At 43.1% G+C, this 17,758-nt stretch overlaps 1 protein-coding gene across 1 annotated transcript in view; it reads left to right on the top strand.

The window, feature by feature from the left end:
• Positions 1 to 17,758, top strand: part of SLC25A13 (solute carrier family 25 member 13) — a 130,177-nt gene that overhangs the window by 55,104 nt on the left and 57,315 nt on the right. The window contains exons 6-7 of the mRNA XM_056857306.1: positions 8,451 to 8,590; positions 16,056 to 16,202. Coding sequence (XP_056713284.1) covers positions 8,451 to 8,590; positions 16,056 to 16,202 — 287 coding nt within the window. The remainder of the gene's footprint in view (positions 1 to 8,450; positions 8,591 to 16,055; positions 16,203 to 17,758) is intronic.

A 17,758-nucleotide genomic window follows, 5' to 3' on the forward strand; every position in this document is an offset into this window, starting at 1 on the left:
TTCTGGACTTGCAAAAATCAGAAGTAATTGCTTAGAACCTGCATTGTCTTCTTGCAGATGCTGCAGTGCTGGCTAGTATCATGACAATATCCCCTTTGTACAAAGGCAGGAAAAGAAAGACTGAGGGCTTTTAATTTTAAAATGTTGCTTTGGGTTGCAGAGTGGCCTGTTTGGATACTGGTGAGTGTAGGCAGAAAACGGAGGAGGAGGAGGAGTTGGTTTTTGTATGTCGATTTTCTCTACCTTTTAAGGAAAATCAAACCGGTCTGCAGTCTCCTTCCCTACCTCTCCCCACAACAGACACCCTGTGAGGTAGGTTGGACTGAGAGAGCTCTTAGAGAGCTGTAACTAGCCCAAGTTCACCCAGCTGGCTTCATGTGTAGGAGTGGGGAAACCAACCTGGTTCACCAGATTAGAGTCCGCCACTCATGTGGAGGAGTGGGGAATCAAACCTGGTTCTTCAGATTAGAACCCGCCGTTCCTAACCGCTACACCACACTGGCTTTTAGAATGTGCCTGCCAAGGCAAATGGGAGCTAATGCTACAGTTGCCTTCTCCTTATTAAAAATACATGGGTTGCATCACACAAGATGAAATTCCAACAAGGAACTTGTTGCTTTCATTCCATAGATAAGTTATTCTGTTCATATTTAGCATTCAAGGTGCCATGCTGAGGCTTTTTTGGGGAAAGGAAATAGTATTGTCTCTGATTTCCTGGGTTTTAACCTGAATGAGTGGAACAGAAAAATTGATCTGGGGTTCTAAAGTTGCAGGATCTCACTGGTTTGTTCATATACTTCTACCATGGTTGCCACTCTGGGTTCAGAAATACCTGGAGATTTGAGGGTGGAGCCTGGGAAAGTGGGGTTTAGGGAGGGGAGGGACCTTGGTAGGGTACAATGCCATGCAGTCCACCTTCCAAAACAGCCATTTTCTTTAGCAGAAGTGGAATAAATTTTTAAATAAAATAATAATGTATGTACTCTGGAGATCAGATGTAATTCCAGGAGATCTCCAGCCCCAACCTGGAGGTTGGTAAGCTTACTCTGCATGGTGACCCTGGATTTCCTTGGTGGTCTGTCATCCAAATATTAACTAGGGCTGACCCTGCTTAACGTCCGAGATCTGACAAGATCGGGATAGTCTAGGCCATCCAGGTGAGGGTCTGAATTTCTACTGATTTATAACACTCTTTTCCTTTCCTGGCTCTGTTATAAAGTGCCCATAAATTCAGCTCTGAAGAGTCAGGGAGGAACTCGCATTGACCTGGACAACTATCCAGCCTCCCTCCAACAGGCCCATTTCAGTAACAGTAAATGGCCATATTGCATTCCATGTTGGGTTTCCTGTACCTCTTTGGTAGTGCGTTCAGAGTCCTCAGCGCGAGCTCTCAGAAGTCGGCTTACCATGCGTGAGCATCCAGAGTTTAACAACGTAATACACATTCATGCCAGCAACAAATTGTCGTCTCAGTTGTTGTGGGCTATCTTGTCAGAGATCAGGAGAAAAGCGCCAAAGCTCTTCCAGTTCAATGGGTCAAAAATCCACTCTTTATGAAAGGCTAAATGTGGATTTGCACGAATGACTATAATGGTTCCAATTTTGAAAGATAGAGGTAACTGAGAGCACTTCGAGTTAGCGGGAGGATTTCAGAATGGTGCGTGCTCAAATGGCTAAAATATTGTGCTTTCTGATTTCTTCAAGCTTCTTAAAAATGAGGTGGGGGGAATAGGTATGGAGAAGGTGGGAGAGAGCCAATTTGAGAGTAAATTCAAACCATATAAGGTCACTGTCTGGTTAACTGAGAGCTGAAATATAACCATCCTTCATAAGGCGACGGTGTAGAAGAAAAGACCCATTTACTAAACTGCAATTTTTGAAGGAATTTGACCTGCCTATACAAAAAAAAAACCTCCCTCGGCTGTAGTAGTGACATTGTTGCTGTCTTTAACCCTGGATTTGTTCAGACCCAAATAAATGTGTGTTGTGCATTGAAAAGCAAAAGCTTAAAAGGCCTTTAGAGCGATGGTTTATGTTTTCCCTGTGATTCTTCAATGTATCCCATATCCATTTACTTTGAAGTAGGCTCTCTGAAATCGGAGTATTGATTAAGACAAATCTGACGCTTTGTTTTCAAGGGACAAGCGTGGTGTAGTGGTTAAGGGCGGTGGTTTGGAGCAGTGGACTCTAATCCGGAGAACCTGGTTTGATTCCCCACTCCTCCACATGAAGCCAGCTGGGTGACCTTGGGCTATTCACAGCTCTCTTAGAACTCTCTCAGCCCCACCTACCTCACAGGGTGTCTGTTGTGGGGAGGGGAAGGGAATGGAAGGTGACTAAGCCGGTTTGATACTTCCTTAAGTGGTAGAGAAAGTCGGCATATAAAAACCAACTCTTCTTCAAACATCATGTGTAGCACTCACTTCAGGTGGCACAATCTAGTTCCTTCCTCTAACTTCAACCTTTCTCATTAAAAAACAAAATGAGCAGGGTAAGGATATCATTTTGACTCTTTGTCAAATGCAGAAGGGTCTGGGCCCAGCATTTTAAAGCCAATGATGAGCAATTTAAAAATGCCACAAAAGCCCGATTTTGATCAGGCCTGCAGTGCAGTAGGACGAGGCACTCCCCCCCCCCCCCGGTTCCTTTTCAAGTGCCAAAATGGATGCCCTTCATGGCCGTTTCAGCACTTTAAAAGGTGGGGGGTGGGGACAGGAGCACCTTGTCCCTCTGAACTGCAAGCTTGATCAGGATTGGACCTTCGTGGCATTTTTAAATTGCCCATTTTTGTCTTTAAAATGGTGATGGTGTCCCCATGTCAGATGCGAGGACACGGTCCCATCTGGTGTGGCTTTAAGTGTATGAATTACTGGGAGAGTAAAATCGTTGCTACCGTCACTGAACTCAACAAGGCCGAATGGAGAGAGGGGGAAAGGAGCAAAAAGGGAGTATCAAAAGACTATGAGGAGAGGAAAGGAGGGAAAAGGGAATTCCGGGGGGAACTTTGATGTGGGAAATGGAAAAAAAGACATGTAAGAGGGGAAGAAGTGCAAAGAAAGCTGTGGTGGTATGTAGAGAAAAAGAGGAGAATCACACAGGAGGGTTGCAGAGAGGAGAGTCCATGTGCTGTCAAGTGAAGGAGGAAGGATTCAGGGAAAACATACTGTGATAATTGGGATAGGAGAGAGCATGGAATGGGTTATTGAAAGAAAATGCTTTTCTGTGATTAATATAGTGATGGGGGTCTACTTCAGTTAACAAATATCTAAAAGTGGCCCTCTGAGTCATTCAGGTTTTGCATTCCTCTTTTAACTGCAATACACAAGAATGCTCTTGAGCAAGGACATCAAAACTTCCACACTTGCAAGAAGGGCTTGTTTCATGGCAATTAGCATCCGCCACAGACTCCGTCTGTTGTTTGGCGTGTCTGCAGAGCTTTCAGTTCTTTGATGTCAGTCCTAAATCCCCAGTTTATACCAGGCACAGCAGTTGCGTGTAGTCTCCCTTAGGCTGAAAGAAGCGTACATAGAAAAAACTACATAAGTCCAGTTGAACCGGATGAAGATTGAGCTGCAGGAGCTCTCAACAGGTCAGGCCCTTTCCCACTTCCATGCCCCTGCTTAATATTACAAGGGAAATTCGTATTGAAGTATTTTGTGTAAATATTTTCCAGCTCATTCAAGAACTTATTTGTTCAGAAATGTTTATGAACATAGGACTTGTCTTCAAATGCACACTGCGGCTGTAGGAATCTGAAATCACCAGACTTAAAAGTCCTGTCAAGAAGTCCTCCTGATCAGTCTAAATGTAGTGGGGCAAATTACACCTAATTAAATAAAATAAAAGCTGTGGTTTGCATTGTTCTAAGTAGTTCAACACCAGTCAGAATACATGGCCATTTTAGTGCTAGTCAGAACACGGTAGTGTACTGGGTAAGGAAGTATTCCTCTTAACAATGGATACTTGACCAAGTACACTTGCTTAGTAGCAGGCCTAGGATTATATATCGATCACGTTACAGTTTTCTAAAATAATGTTTGAATCCTACAGAGGTATTGTTAGTTTTAAACATTTCATGCTAGTTTTCCATTTTAACCAGTTGGCCTTTTTAGCTAGGGAATTGGTTGCAGGGAAAAGTTGCAAAATATATTTGGCTGGTAGCACTGTCTAGGACTGGGTCCTTGGTGTGTTGAGCACACACTTGTGAGGAATAGACAGAGAAAAGTAGACCTCACAAAGGGGAGATCCTTGAGAGAGTATGAAAAAAAAATCAAGAGCCAGCTGACTGTTATTCATTTGGCTTGGCTGGCTCTTTTTGGGCATTTGGGCCAGCTGCCAGAGGATGGAAGAACATTTCTTTATCTATTTCCCCCTTTCTGCCCAGAGGGGACCCAAAGGAGCTCACGTCGTTCTCTTCTTCTCCATTCTATCCTCTCGACAACAAACCTCTGAGTTAGGTATCCACTCCCCTTGTGTTTCTGCTCATTTTGCCCATGTTTTCTAGCCAGCATCCATAAAACCTGGGCAAAATGAATGGAAGCATGTGGGGAGAGCGAGGCGATCTCTGATGGTCAGAAAATGCCCGCATAATCAAGGCAAAGCCCCAAAGTAGTCAGCTGGGTGACCGCAAGGAAACAGCCATACATAAATGGCCTTATTGCTCGGCTAAGAGAACATGATTCTGGTAAAAATCCCTGTGAAAGTCAGTTGTAGGCAAGAAGCCACAAACCATAGGGAGAGTGTGATGTTTCCAGTCTCCCAGTGCTGCCCGAGTGCCTTTAAGAAAATCAGCTCTTCGTGTTCATTTTCTTAAAACCTTGAATATAGGATTCAAAACCGCAATTCTAATTCTATATTACTTTTCTCCTTCTTCAGATCCTTAACTGTGATTAATATAAGAGGACCTTGTCAGCAGCTTTGAAAAGGCAACCTTGGTATTGGTGCACATAGGGCTGCCTCCACTTATGCCATTATGCAATTTAACTTCTTATGAAATGTCCAATTTGCCTTGTTCTCGTTTCTTGCTACAAGATAGCAGTGCTTTTCTCAGTAAGTTGTTAACCACACTGGCAAGGTAGATGCTTAATCTTCCCTGTCAGTTTCAGGTTTTTGAAGATTTAGTGTAACTTAAAAAAAAACTTGACTACCTGGTTGTGTCTAACAATGCTGTAGGGCAATTGTTTCATTACCTAATCAGTTTTTAGTTATGAAAACCTGAACATTTAACTCAGTAGAAATCAAGTCAACTGAGGAAAGGAGAAAAATATCTTGTTTTCCAAGATTTTGTCTTGGATCCACTGGAAATTTTAGCTAATGGATGGGGTTTCCATCCAGAAAGCCAGCATGGTGTAGTGGTTAAGATCGGTGGTTTGGAGCGGTGGACTCTAATCTGGAGTAGTGGATGCTAATCTGGTGAACCGGGTTGGTTTCCCCACTCCTTCTGCTGAAGCCAGCTGGGTGTTCTTGGTCTAGTCACAGCTCTCTTAGAGCTCTCTCAGCCCCACCTACCTCACAGGGTGTCTGTTGTGGGGAGGGGAAAGGAAGGTGATTTAAGCCGGTTTGATTCTTCCTTCCAGACCAAAGCCAATTCTGTCTTTAAATTTAAACTTCAATGAGTTTTCCATTGCTATACATCTTTCAGTCATCCAGAACCAATAGAGTTTTCCCGTGTTCCTACCTCTACCCTCCGTCCCAGCGTTTCGACTGTGGTTCAGTTGGTAGGTATTTCTGACTAGGGTGTTTAACCATAACCAGATTTTTAAAAAATATGGATAGAAGTATGCAGTTAGGTTTCATTTGTTTTTGTAACCTCAGCTACAAAAATCAGGTGATTAAGAGCCCTTCCTACTTCAGGCGGCTGGCTTTAGGCCATTGAAGAGTGTTGTAGGTACTGACCGAGAAGGTTGTTACAACATTAATTCTTAACAGTTGAACCAAAGGGCAAATCGGGCATGAGTGTACATGCATATAGTACGTCTGTTGAATTTGTTGGGCATTCCCTCACTAACTCTTACTAGCTCTCCTCCCTGGTTGTATGTTTATGTGTTTATATGTTTGGTTTAATTGTTTTAAATGTATATATATATATATATTTGTATTTTAAATACCTTTTTCAGTGTTTGAAGTGTTTTAATGTTTGCCATCTTCAGGACACTGAGTTGGGTCAAAAAGATGGACCAGAAATGCTTCAAATAAAGTAAAATAAATTAATTTAACTTCTCCAGCTGGTGGAATTGTTATAGATGGATTAATGATGAGTCCAGTGAAGAAAGAGGGGAAAGTTTAAGATCCACTCTTGTGCGCTTTTATAGGAGCTTGCAAACCATGCATGGTGAGAGTGTGAGCGCATATGCAAACTGGAGAGCCAGTGTGGTGTAGTGGTTACAAGTGTCGCACTAGTATCTGGGAAACCCAGGTTTGAATCTCCACTAGAACCACTGAAGCTCGCTGGGTGACCTTGGGCCAGTCAGACTCTCTCAGCCTAACCTACCTCACAGGGTTGGTGTGAGGATAAAATGGAGGAGAGGAGAATGATGTCAGCCACTTTGGGTCTTCATTGAGGAGAAAGGCAGAATATGCATGAATGAGGTAAATAAAATAAATAAAAATAAATATGTGAGGTCAGGGCAAAGTGTTGAGTGAAAGCAATGCATAGATGATTTTCAGCAGGGAGAGCACTACTCTGTAATTCAATGTGTACACTGTCAGGAAACTTAACTCACAAATATGCACTTAGAGCATCATTTCAGAAAACTCATGCATTATAATTCTCAGGAGTAATGTGCTAAGTGATTAAAGGAAGCAGTGATTCTCATGTTTGATTAACCAGTCCTGCAGACTGCCGTTTTTGGACGTTTCTAAGGGCAAGAAATTTGGAACAGCAAGCAATAAATGCATGCAAGGCAAATGTGCGCTAATTGTTCCATGCTTAGAACAGTGCTGGCAAGACATAGTTAGCTGTCTGCCCACTGCTAATTTGCACATTGGGGTTGCATGAAGTTAAAACACCTTGCACGTCATGCGGTACAGAGAACTATTTATGCCCGCCTGAGTTTCTGTGTGGAGGGGCTAGTTAAAATTGTAATGAACAGGTATTAATTACCTTGTGGTTCTCTGTATTACAGCTGCAATGTTCTACAACATTTGAAATATTTGTTCAAATATACCACTTTTGTCCATAAAATGGGCCTTGGGGCAGTTTATGACCTAGAGCCAAGCACAATAAAAAGTGAAAATTGAAAAACAAATAATATCCCACAAACAGCATTCAAGTGAACATTCTCCATAGTGCAACTCAGCTCATACCTAAACATCAGATGTATGTGTATAAAGTGCCATCTAGTCACAGCTGACTCATAGCGACCCATGGTGGGGGTTTTAAGGCAAGTGATTAAGTGCAGGTGGTTTGCCATTGCCTTCCTCTGCAGACAGCGCATTCCTGACCTTTGAGTATAAAAGCCCTTAGGAGGCCAGGAAGTGGCCACACCAGGGTTAGGGCCCCCTGTGCCAATGTCCAGACTACTTGTGGTCTGTGGGCGCTGCTGTGGCAGTGCCACCCCAGGACACCAGTGGGACTTTCCACCAGTGTTCCACCGCATAAAGGCCCGCGCTGGTGTTCCGGGGGCATCCCAGCATCCCGGGAGGCATTCCCAGGGTAGGCTAGGGGGAGGAGCTGCCATTAGGCAGCCTCCTGTTCCCTTTTGCCCCGGGCACACCGGCAGCGAGAAGAATGAGGTTGCACCTGCTTTTTAGCAGGCGCAGCCTCGCTTTTCTCAATGGGGCAAAAAGCCCCATTTTAAGAGAAAAAAGCATTTCAAAGGCTTTTTTCGAGCTGCTGGTGGCTGAGGAACAGCTTAGGAGGCGCTGCAGCGGCGCCTCCTCTTCGCCACCCCCAGCTGGCAGCAGTTCAGGAATGCGCTGAGAGTCTTTCTTGGATGTCTCCCTTCCAAATACTGACCCAGTTTATCTTCCGAAATCTAACAAGATTGATCTACACTGTACCATTCCCCATCCCAGACATCAGCTAAAGGCCCTAAAAAAATCCCCACTTTGCATTCCACTCTGAAAATCTGCAGTGAGGTCTGCAGATGATTGTTGCACAGATATTTTGGGGGTGGGGGGAATAAGATGTGAAAGTGAACATTCCATATCATGGAACAAGTGGGTTTGTGGGTGGACACAGCCAAGAGTTGGGGCTGATGCCACAGTTTTACATCTCGTTTCCAGCCACATTTACACTGTGGGTTCCATGTAGTAGCATGTGACTGGGGTTTAACAGGTCCTCTGAAATGTGAGCTAGGGTTAAAGGTGCCAGTTCCTTATTTAAATGAAAATGTGTGAACACATAACACTGTCCTTGAATGGTTGGTGAATTTTCTTGTTCTGTATCTGCCTTCACAATCTTCTCTTCATCTCTATCTCTTCCCACCCCCACCCTCCTTCAACTTCAGAGGATGTTAAACAGGTTTTTGGCCAGACCACAATTCACCAGCACATTCCCTTTAACTGGAATTCAGAATTTGTGCAGCTTCATTTTGGAAGAGATCGGAAAAGACGCTTAACGTATGCAGAGTTCACCCAGTTTTTGCTGGTGAGTTTGATAATCAATATTTTGTCTGGCTTTAAAATATTCAATTTATTGCATTGTGCACTAACAATCTTGGTTTTTTTTAGATATCTGTATTTCTACAGTCAGGCCTGTCAGATTGATTGGCTGGTAGTGAAATTAGTAGCAATAATTATATTTAGCAATGAAAGCTGCATAAATATTATATTTATTTACAAAATGTATATCCTGCCTTTCTGCCCTCATCAGGGCTACCAAGGCAGCTAAATATATTTTAAAAGGATCAAGTCAATGTCTTGCAAGTGTGGTTCTGTGGAGCTGAAATTCAAGATGCTTAAAGGCAGTGGAATTTTTTTCCCCCAGGCATCAAGTTCATCCATGTTGGATATTTGTAAACCACTGTATGGAAGGCGCTCTCATCAAATGAGGTGCAAGTTTTAAAAAAACATGGATAAATTCTAGAAATAACAGCGTTAGGAATCCTGCAAGTTAATATATTTATTCTGCCACACAGATCTTGAACAAGTTGTTCGTCCAATAGAAACGATCAATAGCTTACAAGCAATTGTTGGCAAGTGAGTGTGGTCCAAAAATTCAAGAGCACAATCCGTGCAATACCTTCTTTAGCTCAAACCCAATAAATAAAGGTCACAGTGGGTAGCTCTGTTAGTCTGTCTGTAGCGGTAGCCACAGCTCACTTCTTCAGATACCATACCCTGCTAGAAATTTTGTTAGTCTTTAAGGTGCTACTGGATTCTTGCTCTTTTCTACTGCAATAAATAAAGATCTTACATGGTATTTCATAATGTTTAATGATTAAAAGTATTATATAATAAAGGTATTGCATGGATTGGGTTCTTGGCTTTTGGGGCTTTTTCCTTTTGGACCAACACAGCTGTAAACAGCTTGCATAGACGTGAGTGTGGAACATAAGATACTGTCAGTAGAAGTAATTCTAAAATCTCCGAAGGCAGAGAAACAATACAGGATGAGTGCTTCTGTTGTGTTTCCATTGAATGTGCTATAAGAGCCTTTACACAAGAGAGTTTTGACAAAGGATCATATTTCAGGACCAGGGAGTCAGTAATTTTGTTTACATGAGGATGTTAGTTCACAGTAGGAAGCGTTATCATTTTGATGAGGAATAATTAAGATAATGCTACTAGGACAAACGCTTCAAATTGACTTGGTGGAGTAGAGCCTAATTAACTCTTTGTCTGAAGAGGATGTTGGATGTCTGGTACAGTATAATCACATTCTCTTCATCTTAATGACTGTCATTTTATGCCAACTTTAGTTAACTTCACACCTAGCCCTTCTTGCATCTTTGGAAACTTATGGAAATTATGGAAATTTCAGTGCATTCTAGGCTGTGACAACGAGTGGCTATTACAAATTCATGGCACCATTCTAGGATTACAGATCTCTCCCACCCAGCTGCCTAGCGGCCAGTGCAGATAATTTCTTACTGACTGGTTCTCCACATGAGTGGTGGACTCCAATCTCGTGAACTGGGTTTGTTTCCCCACTCCTACATATGAAGCCTGCAGTGTGACCTTGGGCTAGTCACAGTTCTCTCAGAACTCTCTCAGCCCCACCTACCTCACAAGGTGTCTGTTGTGGGGAAGGGAAGGGAGGGTGATTGTAAGCTGGTTTGATTCTTCCTTAAGTGGGAGAGAAAGCCGGCATATAAAAACTAACTCTTCTTCCTCCTCCTCCTCCTCCTAGAGCTACCTGATGCAAAAGCATCATTCAAATGGGTATTATACGCCAGAGTTCAAATCATATTGTTGCCTTGTCCAGAAGAAGTTCCTGGAGCCAGTACCCTGTAACATTTACGTTGCTCGACTGTGGAAACCTGGGTTCTAATCCTTCCTGAGCCGTGAAGCTCACTAGATGACCTTAGCCAGGCATGCAATTGCAGCCTAACCTACATTACAGGGTTGTTAAGAAATCAAATGGAGGAGGGCAGAAATATGTACGCTGCCTTGAGCTCCTTGAGAAAGGTGAAATAAAAATGTTATAGTTTTTGCCCCCATGGTGGGTGGCTGGGTGGAATGGGGCGTTATGGCCAGCAAAACAGTGATGTTGCTCTGCACACCTCAGAAATCAAGGTGTTGATTTCAGTGCACTACAGCCCTAGTGCTTGCTTGCTATTATGAGGCATTCATATGGCTTTGTGAACATCATGCAGCACCGCTGACATGCTTTCATTGTGGGATAAGAATGTCAGGGGCACACCGGGGCCATGGATGGACGTGCCTGAGTTCAGATCTGGAGTGTATCTCGTTGAATTCCCATGCACCAAAGTCTGGAGACTTGAGCTATAGCTTGAAGTGAAGCCAACGATGGCCGAAGGCTGGGAGCTAAATAGTTATACCAGGTCTGGCCAGTCTGAGTTTCCAGACTGCCAGCCAGTCACAGGGACTAATAATGGACACCCCTTATTCCTTTTTGTGTCCGGGCACAGATCCTGGTAGCTTGGTAGGTTAGATCCCAGCTTGAAGCCATGAGGTTCAGTCTTAGAGTCTCTGATGTCAAAGACAGATCAAGAATGGCTCGCTCTTCTAGTCCTCAAGCTGTCCTTCACACTTGCAAACATGTAAATAAATCAGAAACAGCTCAGGGCTTGCCGTCTCAGGATAACCAGTTAATATGATAAAGCTGTTTCAAATTGCTGAGAATAGATACTGCTTTTGTATGGGTATTGCTACACTTCAATATTGTTCTTCATAATAGGATGCTCCAAACAGAATAGTATTCTGACACTGAGCTGTGTCCTCCGCTTATTTTACAGTCTAGGGAAGGCGACCACATTTTAAATCAGAAGCCTTGAGGGATTTGTAAATCATTTTCCGCTACATCATACCGTATGTTGCTCTTAGCTTATACGTGCTGTGTATAAGCTGCAACTGATGCAAAGGGGGGGAAACGGGTAAACGTTTGGCAAAGCACATGGAAAACTGTTGCTCAGGGTGCAGCCTCAGAGGAACAGTTTGTATCGAGTGTGTATATACATTAGCTGTTCGAGGTCCTCTCTTGTCTGAATACAAAGCCTGAACCGGAGTCGCCAGTGGTCAGCACCCGACCATCCGAGTTGAGCTGTTGTTCGTTGGTTGGTTTAAAAAGACGATACTTTACCCTTTTGGAGCTTAAGGTAAAAGGTAAAGGTCCCCTGTGCAAGCACTGGGTCATTCCTGACCCACGGGGTGACATCACATCCCGACGTTTACTAGGCAGACTTTGTTTACGGGGTGGTTTGCCAGTGCCTTCCCCAGTCGTCTTCCCTTTACCCCCAGCAAGCTGGGTCCTCGTTTTACCGACCTCGGAAGGATGGAAGGCTGAGTCAACTTTGAGCCGGCTGCCTGAAACCGACTCCCGTCGGGATCGAACTAAGGTCATGAGCAGAGCTTGGACTGCAGTACTGCAGCTTACCACTCTGTGCCATGGGGCTCAGGAGCTTAGGCTGGTTTAAAACACTGCACGCTGAAATGCTCACTGAAATTAATTTTTCAGCAGGTCAGAAAATAAAAAAATATAAAAGGCCAAAACATTAGTCTACAACAACTAAACTGTAATATGCAATATCAGAATCCTTCAGTTAAAATAAGAAATTGTTTCCATATTGAACAAAGCCACTCTGCACGGGAAAAGCCCTTTCAAATAGCTCGGTCTTATAAGTTTTCTTAGAGGCTGGGAGGGGACAGGGATTTCCAAAGTCCTAGGAAGCCTGTTGCAGAGAGTGGGAGTAGTGGTAGATAAATCTCTCGTGTGTGTGGCAGTGTTTTCTACTGACTGCAATGAAGGGACTTTGCGGAGGACCTACAAACATTTGAGTAAGCCCTGACCTGGATAGCCCAGGCTAGCCCAGTCTCGTCAGATCCCAGAAGCTAAGAAGAGTCGTCTCTGGTTAATACTTGGATGGGAGATCACCAAGGGTTGCTACATAGAGGCAGGCAATTGCAGACCACTTCTGAACATCTCTTGCTTGAAAGCCCTATGAGGGTCGCCATAAGTCCACCACAACTTGACGGCACCAAAAAAAAAAAAAAAAAGCCAGTTAAAGATGGATTTTCCAGCCCTTATTGGTACATCTCTTCCAGAACTCACTAACATTGTTCTAGTGAACATATTGGAATTCAGAACAGAATTATACCTATCCCAGAGTGTTTCCCCCCCTCTGTGTAAGGAATTCAGCAGGCAAGCTTATGTGACCAGATCATTTTCACATCTAGGATGGAAGAAACAGTCTGAGATTGTCGTCAGCTGCAGAGATGTTGAGTCAGAGAACTTTCATATCCTCTGTCAGTTAGACATTTAAAAAATCCAGTTCCCAAGAGTCTATTGCATGACCTTGGAAACTGAATCCAGAATGGGGCTATGCAGCTGAAGAGACAGGGCTAGGCCAACAGGTTCTGGATTCTCAGTGGCTCCGATTAAGTTCTATGGGGCAAAGTCCTGCAGTCCACTGTTGCGAGAGGAACAACATCTCCGGCGGCCCTGCTTTATCCAATAGGGATCTCATGAAGCGGTTCAGCGCAGAGGTCACAGAGATGCATTATTCTGATCTCGAGGGTTCCCTGTAGTGGAACAGGCCCTTCTGCACACAAAATAGCCACAGTGCACCTGCAGGCTGGTTTGAAGAGTGAGCTCCTTAGAGCCGTATGGAGGGTAAATTTTTGTCACTGCCATACACCAATCCCAGCCAGCACCCATAGACCTGGAATTCCGGCAGGCAAGAGTTCTGAACAGTTTTTCAGCATGGATTCTTAGCCTGGGTGATTCTGTCCCAAACTGCCCTTAGTCTGGCAGTCACACTGTTCACATCTTTCAGGAATCTTGCTTTGAATTAAGATCGCAGTGGCATTTAACCCTCTTCTTTTGATGCTTTCCGTGTACGGGTGTCAGTCACCTTGTTCTGGTGTCTAGACCTTGGACCTTAAGACCGCAGGAGATCCCAGCACACGAACAGTTGTCTCAGTGTGTGTGAATGCTTTCTATATTTCTCTTAATTTGTACCAGATGGGATACCATGATGTTCTTTAAATATTATCTTGCAAACACAGCTCCATTTGCTGTGTGAGGTTTGTGTGTGTGTGTGTGTGTGTGTGTGTGTGTTTTAAAGTAGCTTGTTTTGCTTGTTGCCTCTTGAGTGTGGGTGTTCTGCCACTTTTTAAAGTTGTTTTAGGAATCATTTTGATTATTATAAGCGGTATGCAATAAAACAAGCTACTGGGGAAAGGTATAGACTTTTTAAAATTTCAAGTTGTAAAGGAAAGAACTGCAGGCAAAAATAACATTCCTCTGATCTTTGATTTTGTGTGGGCTTCTGCAACTTCCCCAGATATCTCTCCATTTGGTCACTGTGTCAGTTCATGGATTGTTATTAGCAAGGATTTTAAGATCCAGGTTCACACAGTTTCTGTGGGAAGGCAAAGGAACAACAACAAATACAAGAGAGGTCCCTTTTTTATTGTGGCTGTTCAAAAGTCTGGACAAGTCATCAGTGCCATTAGCCAGCCTAGCCTACCTCACAGGGTTGTTGTGATAGTAAATATAGATTAAAAAACTAATTTTGTTGTGACAGCTGAAGGCAGATTCATGCATAAGCAAGTATTTTTTTGTTGAAAAGCCAACATGGTGTAGTGGTTAAGAGCAGTGAACTCTAATCTGGAGAACCGGGTTTGATTCCCCACTCCTCCACATGAGCGGTGGATTCTAATCTGGTGAACCGGGTTGGTTTCCCCACTCCTCCACATGAAGCCAGCTGGGTGACCTTGGGCTAGCAGCAGTTCTCTGAGAGCTCTCTCAGCCCCACCCTCCTCACAAGGCATCTGTTGTAGGGAGAGGAAGGGAAGGAGATTGTAAGCCGGTTTGGTTCTCCTTAAAAAGGTAGAGAAAATTGGCATATAAAACCCAACTCTTCTTCTCCTTCTTTATAAACTTGTATAACTTAAAGAGACAGTATCCCACCATTGTAAATGGGGCTAACTCAAACCTCAGAATCTCTGCCTTCAGTTCAACATCAGTTTTTCACATTATATTTTACATGTGCTCATTTTATGGCTTTATTGACTTCAAATGTAAGTGAGCTTTTTATTCCGCTCTGGTATGCTGGTTGATGAGGTAATAATGCATATCAATGGGACCTCACAATATGCAGTGGGTGGGAAGGACGGGCCTGCATAAAATGAGCGTTGATCAATTGGAAATATCAGTTGTACCTGAACATAATCTCCACATACCTGGAAAATAAAAAATGGCATTATGAGCTGTAACAGGAAAGTGGAGGAGTGGGGGAAGGAGTTAAAACCGAGTTGGGAAATCCTTTCATTAAAGTTCTGGTGCCAGAGTTCCTGTTATCAACTGCAAATTAATTTTGTATAAACACTTATTGTGGCTTTTAGGAATTCAGACTCCCAGCTTCGAGGAATAAGGCTGTTTTTAAAGTTATGTTGAAGGATTATGCCACCTCTAATCCAAAGGAAAGTTTGGTGGGCCATTTATTTTGCACTGAGAAGCATCTGAAGTTGGTTTTTCTTACAGAACTGCTTTAACCCGTACTTTGCTGAATCCAGAAGCCTTATGGCAAACTCTTACCAACCACTTTTCAGCTGCAAAAATGCTTGTCTATTAGGCATTTTTAAATGCTGCTGCTTCTTCTTCTTTCTTTTTTTTTAAAGTATGGCCATGTTCCAGCCAAAATAAAATTAAGACCTAGTAATTTCAGTGGAAAAATTAACCATGTCTTTAATTCTAGTATGTTGAAATCTTTGGGTTTGAAAAAAAAAAGTTGAACTTTGCGAGATCATACTCGTACCTAGAATATTTTTACCTAGGACTTGCTAATTCTTCTGGTAATTATTTCTTTAGTACTGTTCAGTGCTGCCCTTTTCTGTAAAAGGAAGGTATTTGTTTTCTTGATGTTAAATCTCCTGGTTAATATATGTAAGTCGATAGCTTAGGGAATGCACCTTGTTGCGCTCTGTGTATTTGAATTGCAAGATCTATAGAATTTAATTAACAATATTGTTAAACTACATTGTTTGTCTTTTCAGCTACTTTTTAGAAATAAACATGGGCACTGTGATTGTAACTGCAGTCCTTCCTGGGAGTAAACCTCATTGAACAGATGAGTAGGATTCTGAGTAGACCTGTTTAGAATTGCTCTGTAAGCATAGTTACACGAGAATTAACCTACTGAAAGTGGCTTCTAGTAGGATTGAGATGACCTCAAGTTGAGAATATTTCTACATAACACATTTAGTTACAGTAGTTATTGTGGCTTCCCAGAGCTTTGAGAAGCTTTGGAAGTCTTTGTCTGGGAGATGAGCTAAAGATCTAGTCGGCTTTGCAGAGCTTTCACAGAACTCCGAATCTCTAAACCAGTAGACCTGTTACAGAAACGGTCACATTCTGCCTTGCTGTGTGATGTCTATGGCAGCATGAGGTATGCACATTATTTAACTGTTCCTTTTTACGTTTACAGGAAATTCAGTTGGAACATGCAAAACAAGCATTTGTACAGCGAGATAACGCTCAAGCTGGAAGAGTCACGGCCATTGATTTCAGAGACATTATGGTCACCATCCGGCCTCACATGTTGACACCTTTTGTTGAAGAATGTCTAGTTGCTGTAAGTTTGTCATTTATGGTCGTGCGTAGGGTCTCTACCCTCCTCATTAATGTGGTCGCAGTTAGATAAGGACACCCAGAAGCCTGATACATGCGACAGCCCCATGCATTCACTAAATGTGCAGTGAAGGAGAGCGGGAGCACGCGCATGGTCATCTGCAGGGGTAAGTGCACGGAGGAAGTGGTTGTTCGAACTCTCCCTTCTCCTAATGAGCGGCTCTGGCTTTGGGACATCACTGATCATGGGGAGGGAGAGTTTGTACAACCCCTTCTCTTGCACAGCTGCCCCTGCAGACAAACAGGCACTCTTGCAGAGGCAGGGAACGGGGGCAGCATGCTTGCTCTGGTTCTCCCTCCTAACGTGTTGATTCTATGTGTGGGGTTGTCATGTGCACTGGGCATAAGTGATGAACATAAGAACACAAGAAAAGCCCTGCTGGATCAGACCAAGGCCCATCAAGTCCAGCAGTCTGTTCACACAGTGGCCAACCAGGTGCCTCTTGGAAGCCCCCAAACAAGATGACTTCAGCAGCACCATCCTGCTGAGGGCTGGCAAAAGAAACCATAAACTCAAAAGTAAATTTTCTGTGTTTTTTTATTTTGTTTTTTGCTAGTACCCATAACCCAGTGTTGGATGCAAGAGAAAGCATTTGCATTGGTACATGATAAATCCATTTAGACAAGGCATTGCTCTCCAGAACCATCGGGATATTATCTTCTCTGGCCCAGAAAAGTAGCCAGTGACCTTGAGCTGCATCAGATGACCTGTTGCACTATCAGGGTAATTTTTCGTGTTGCTTCAACAAGCTACTATTCCCTCATAGGGCAGTTATGCGTGGAAACTCTTGTTTTCCATAAGGCTAACATTCTGCTCACACAGGAGTTGGCAACTTGCTCAGCGCCAAAGACCACTTGGGAAGTGGAGCATGACCTGAAGGCTTACATATGCTTTGAATGTTTTTACATAATTTAACCCACAGTTTGCATGACCTCTTATAAGTAAGATGGTATGTCGCTAGCTCGACAATTTGTGTATGTTGGACACTGCATTTTTTTTTTAATACTGGCATACTGTGTGCTTTCACAGATCTCCTACTAGTTTATTAGTTTCACAGCAAAAGTCAGAAAGGCTCCCAAAGGACCAAAAATCTAGATATTGCTATTTCCCTCTCTTTCAGTTGCCTGTATTTTTTCGAAACTTTCCTGGAATCCAGTACTGGAAAATCAATATTGATCCCTTTATTTAGGTTATTCCATTTTTACATCTCCGGTTTAATATAAACACAAGAATCTGAATGCCCAAATTCTATGCCACTTTATATTTTAAACTTCATTTTCTTTTTTAAGGGCAGTTCTGCATTTTTTAAAAATGTGCTCTATATCTATACAGCATATGTGCTCAAGCCCCAGGCACCACGGTGACCCATGTCCCCTTAACACATTCATGGAACCTTTTATTTCTAAATGACTGGATCCATGTCAATTTCATATAGCATGATAATGGCAAACTTCCAGGTTCCTGGTGTGTAGTTGTATGAAACTGAGATGCATGCAGCT

Source organism: Euleptes europaea, chromosome 11 (genome assembly GCF_029931775.1).
Source record: "Euleptes europaea isolate rEulEur1 chromosome 11, rEulEur1.hap1, whole genome shotgun sequence".
Lineage (NCBI taxonomy): Eukaryota > Metazoa > Chordata > Lepidosauria > Squamata > Sphaerodactylidae > Euleptes > Euleptes europaea.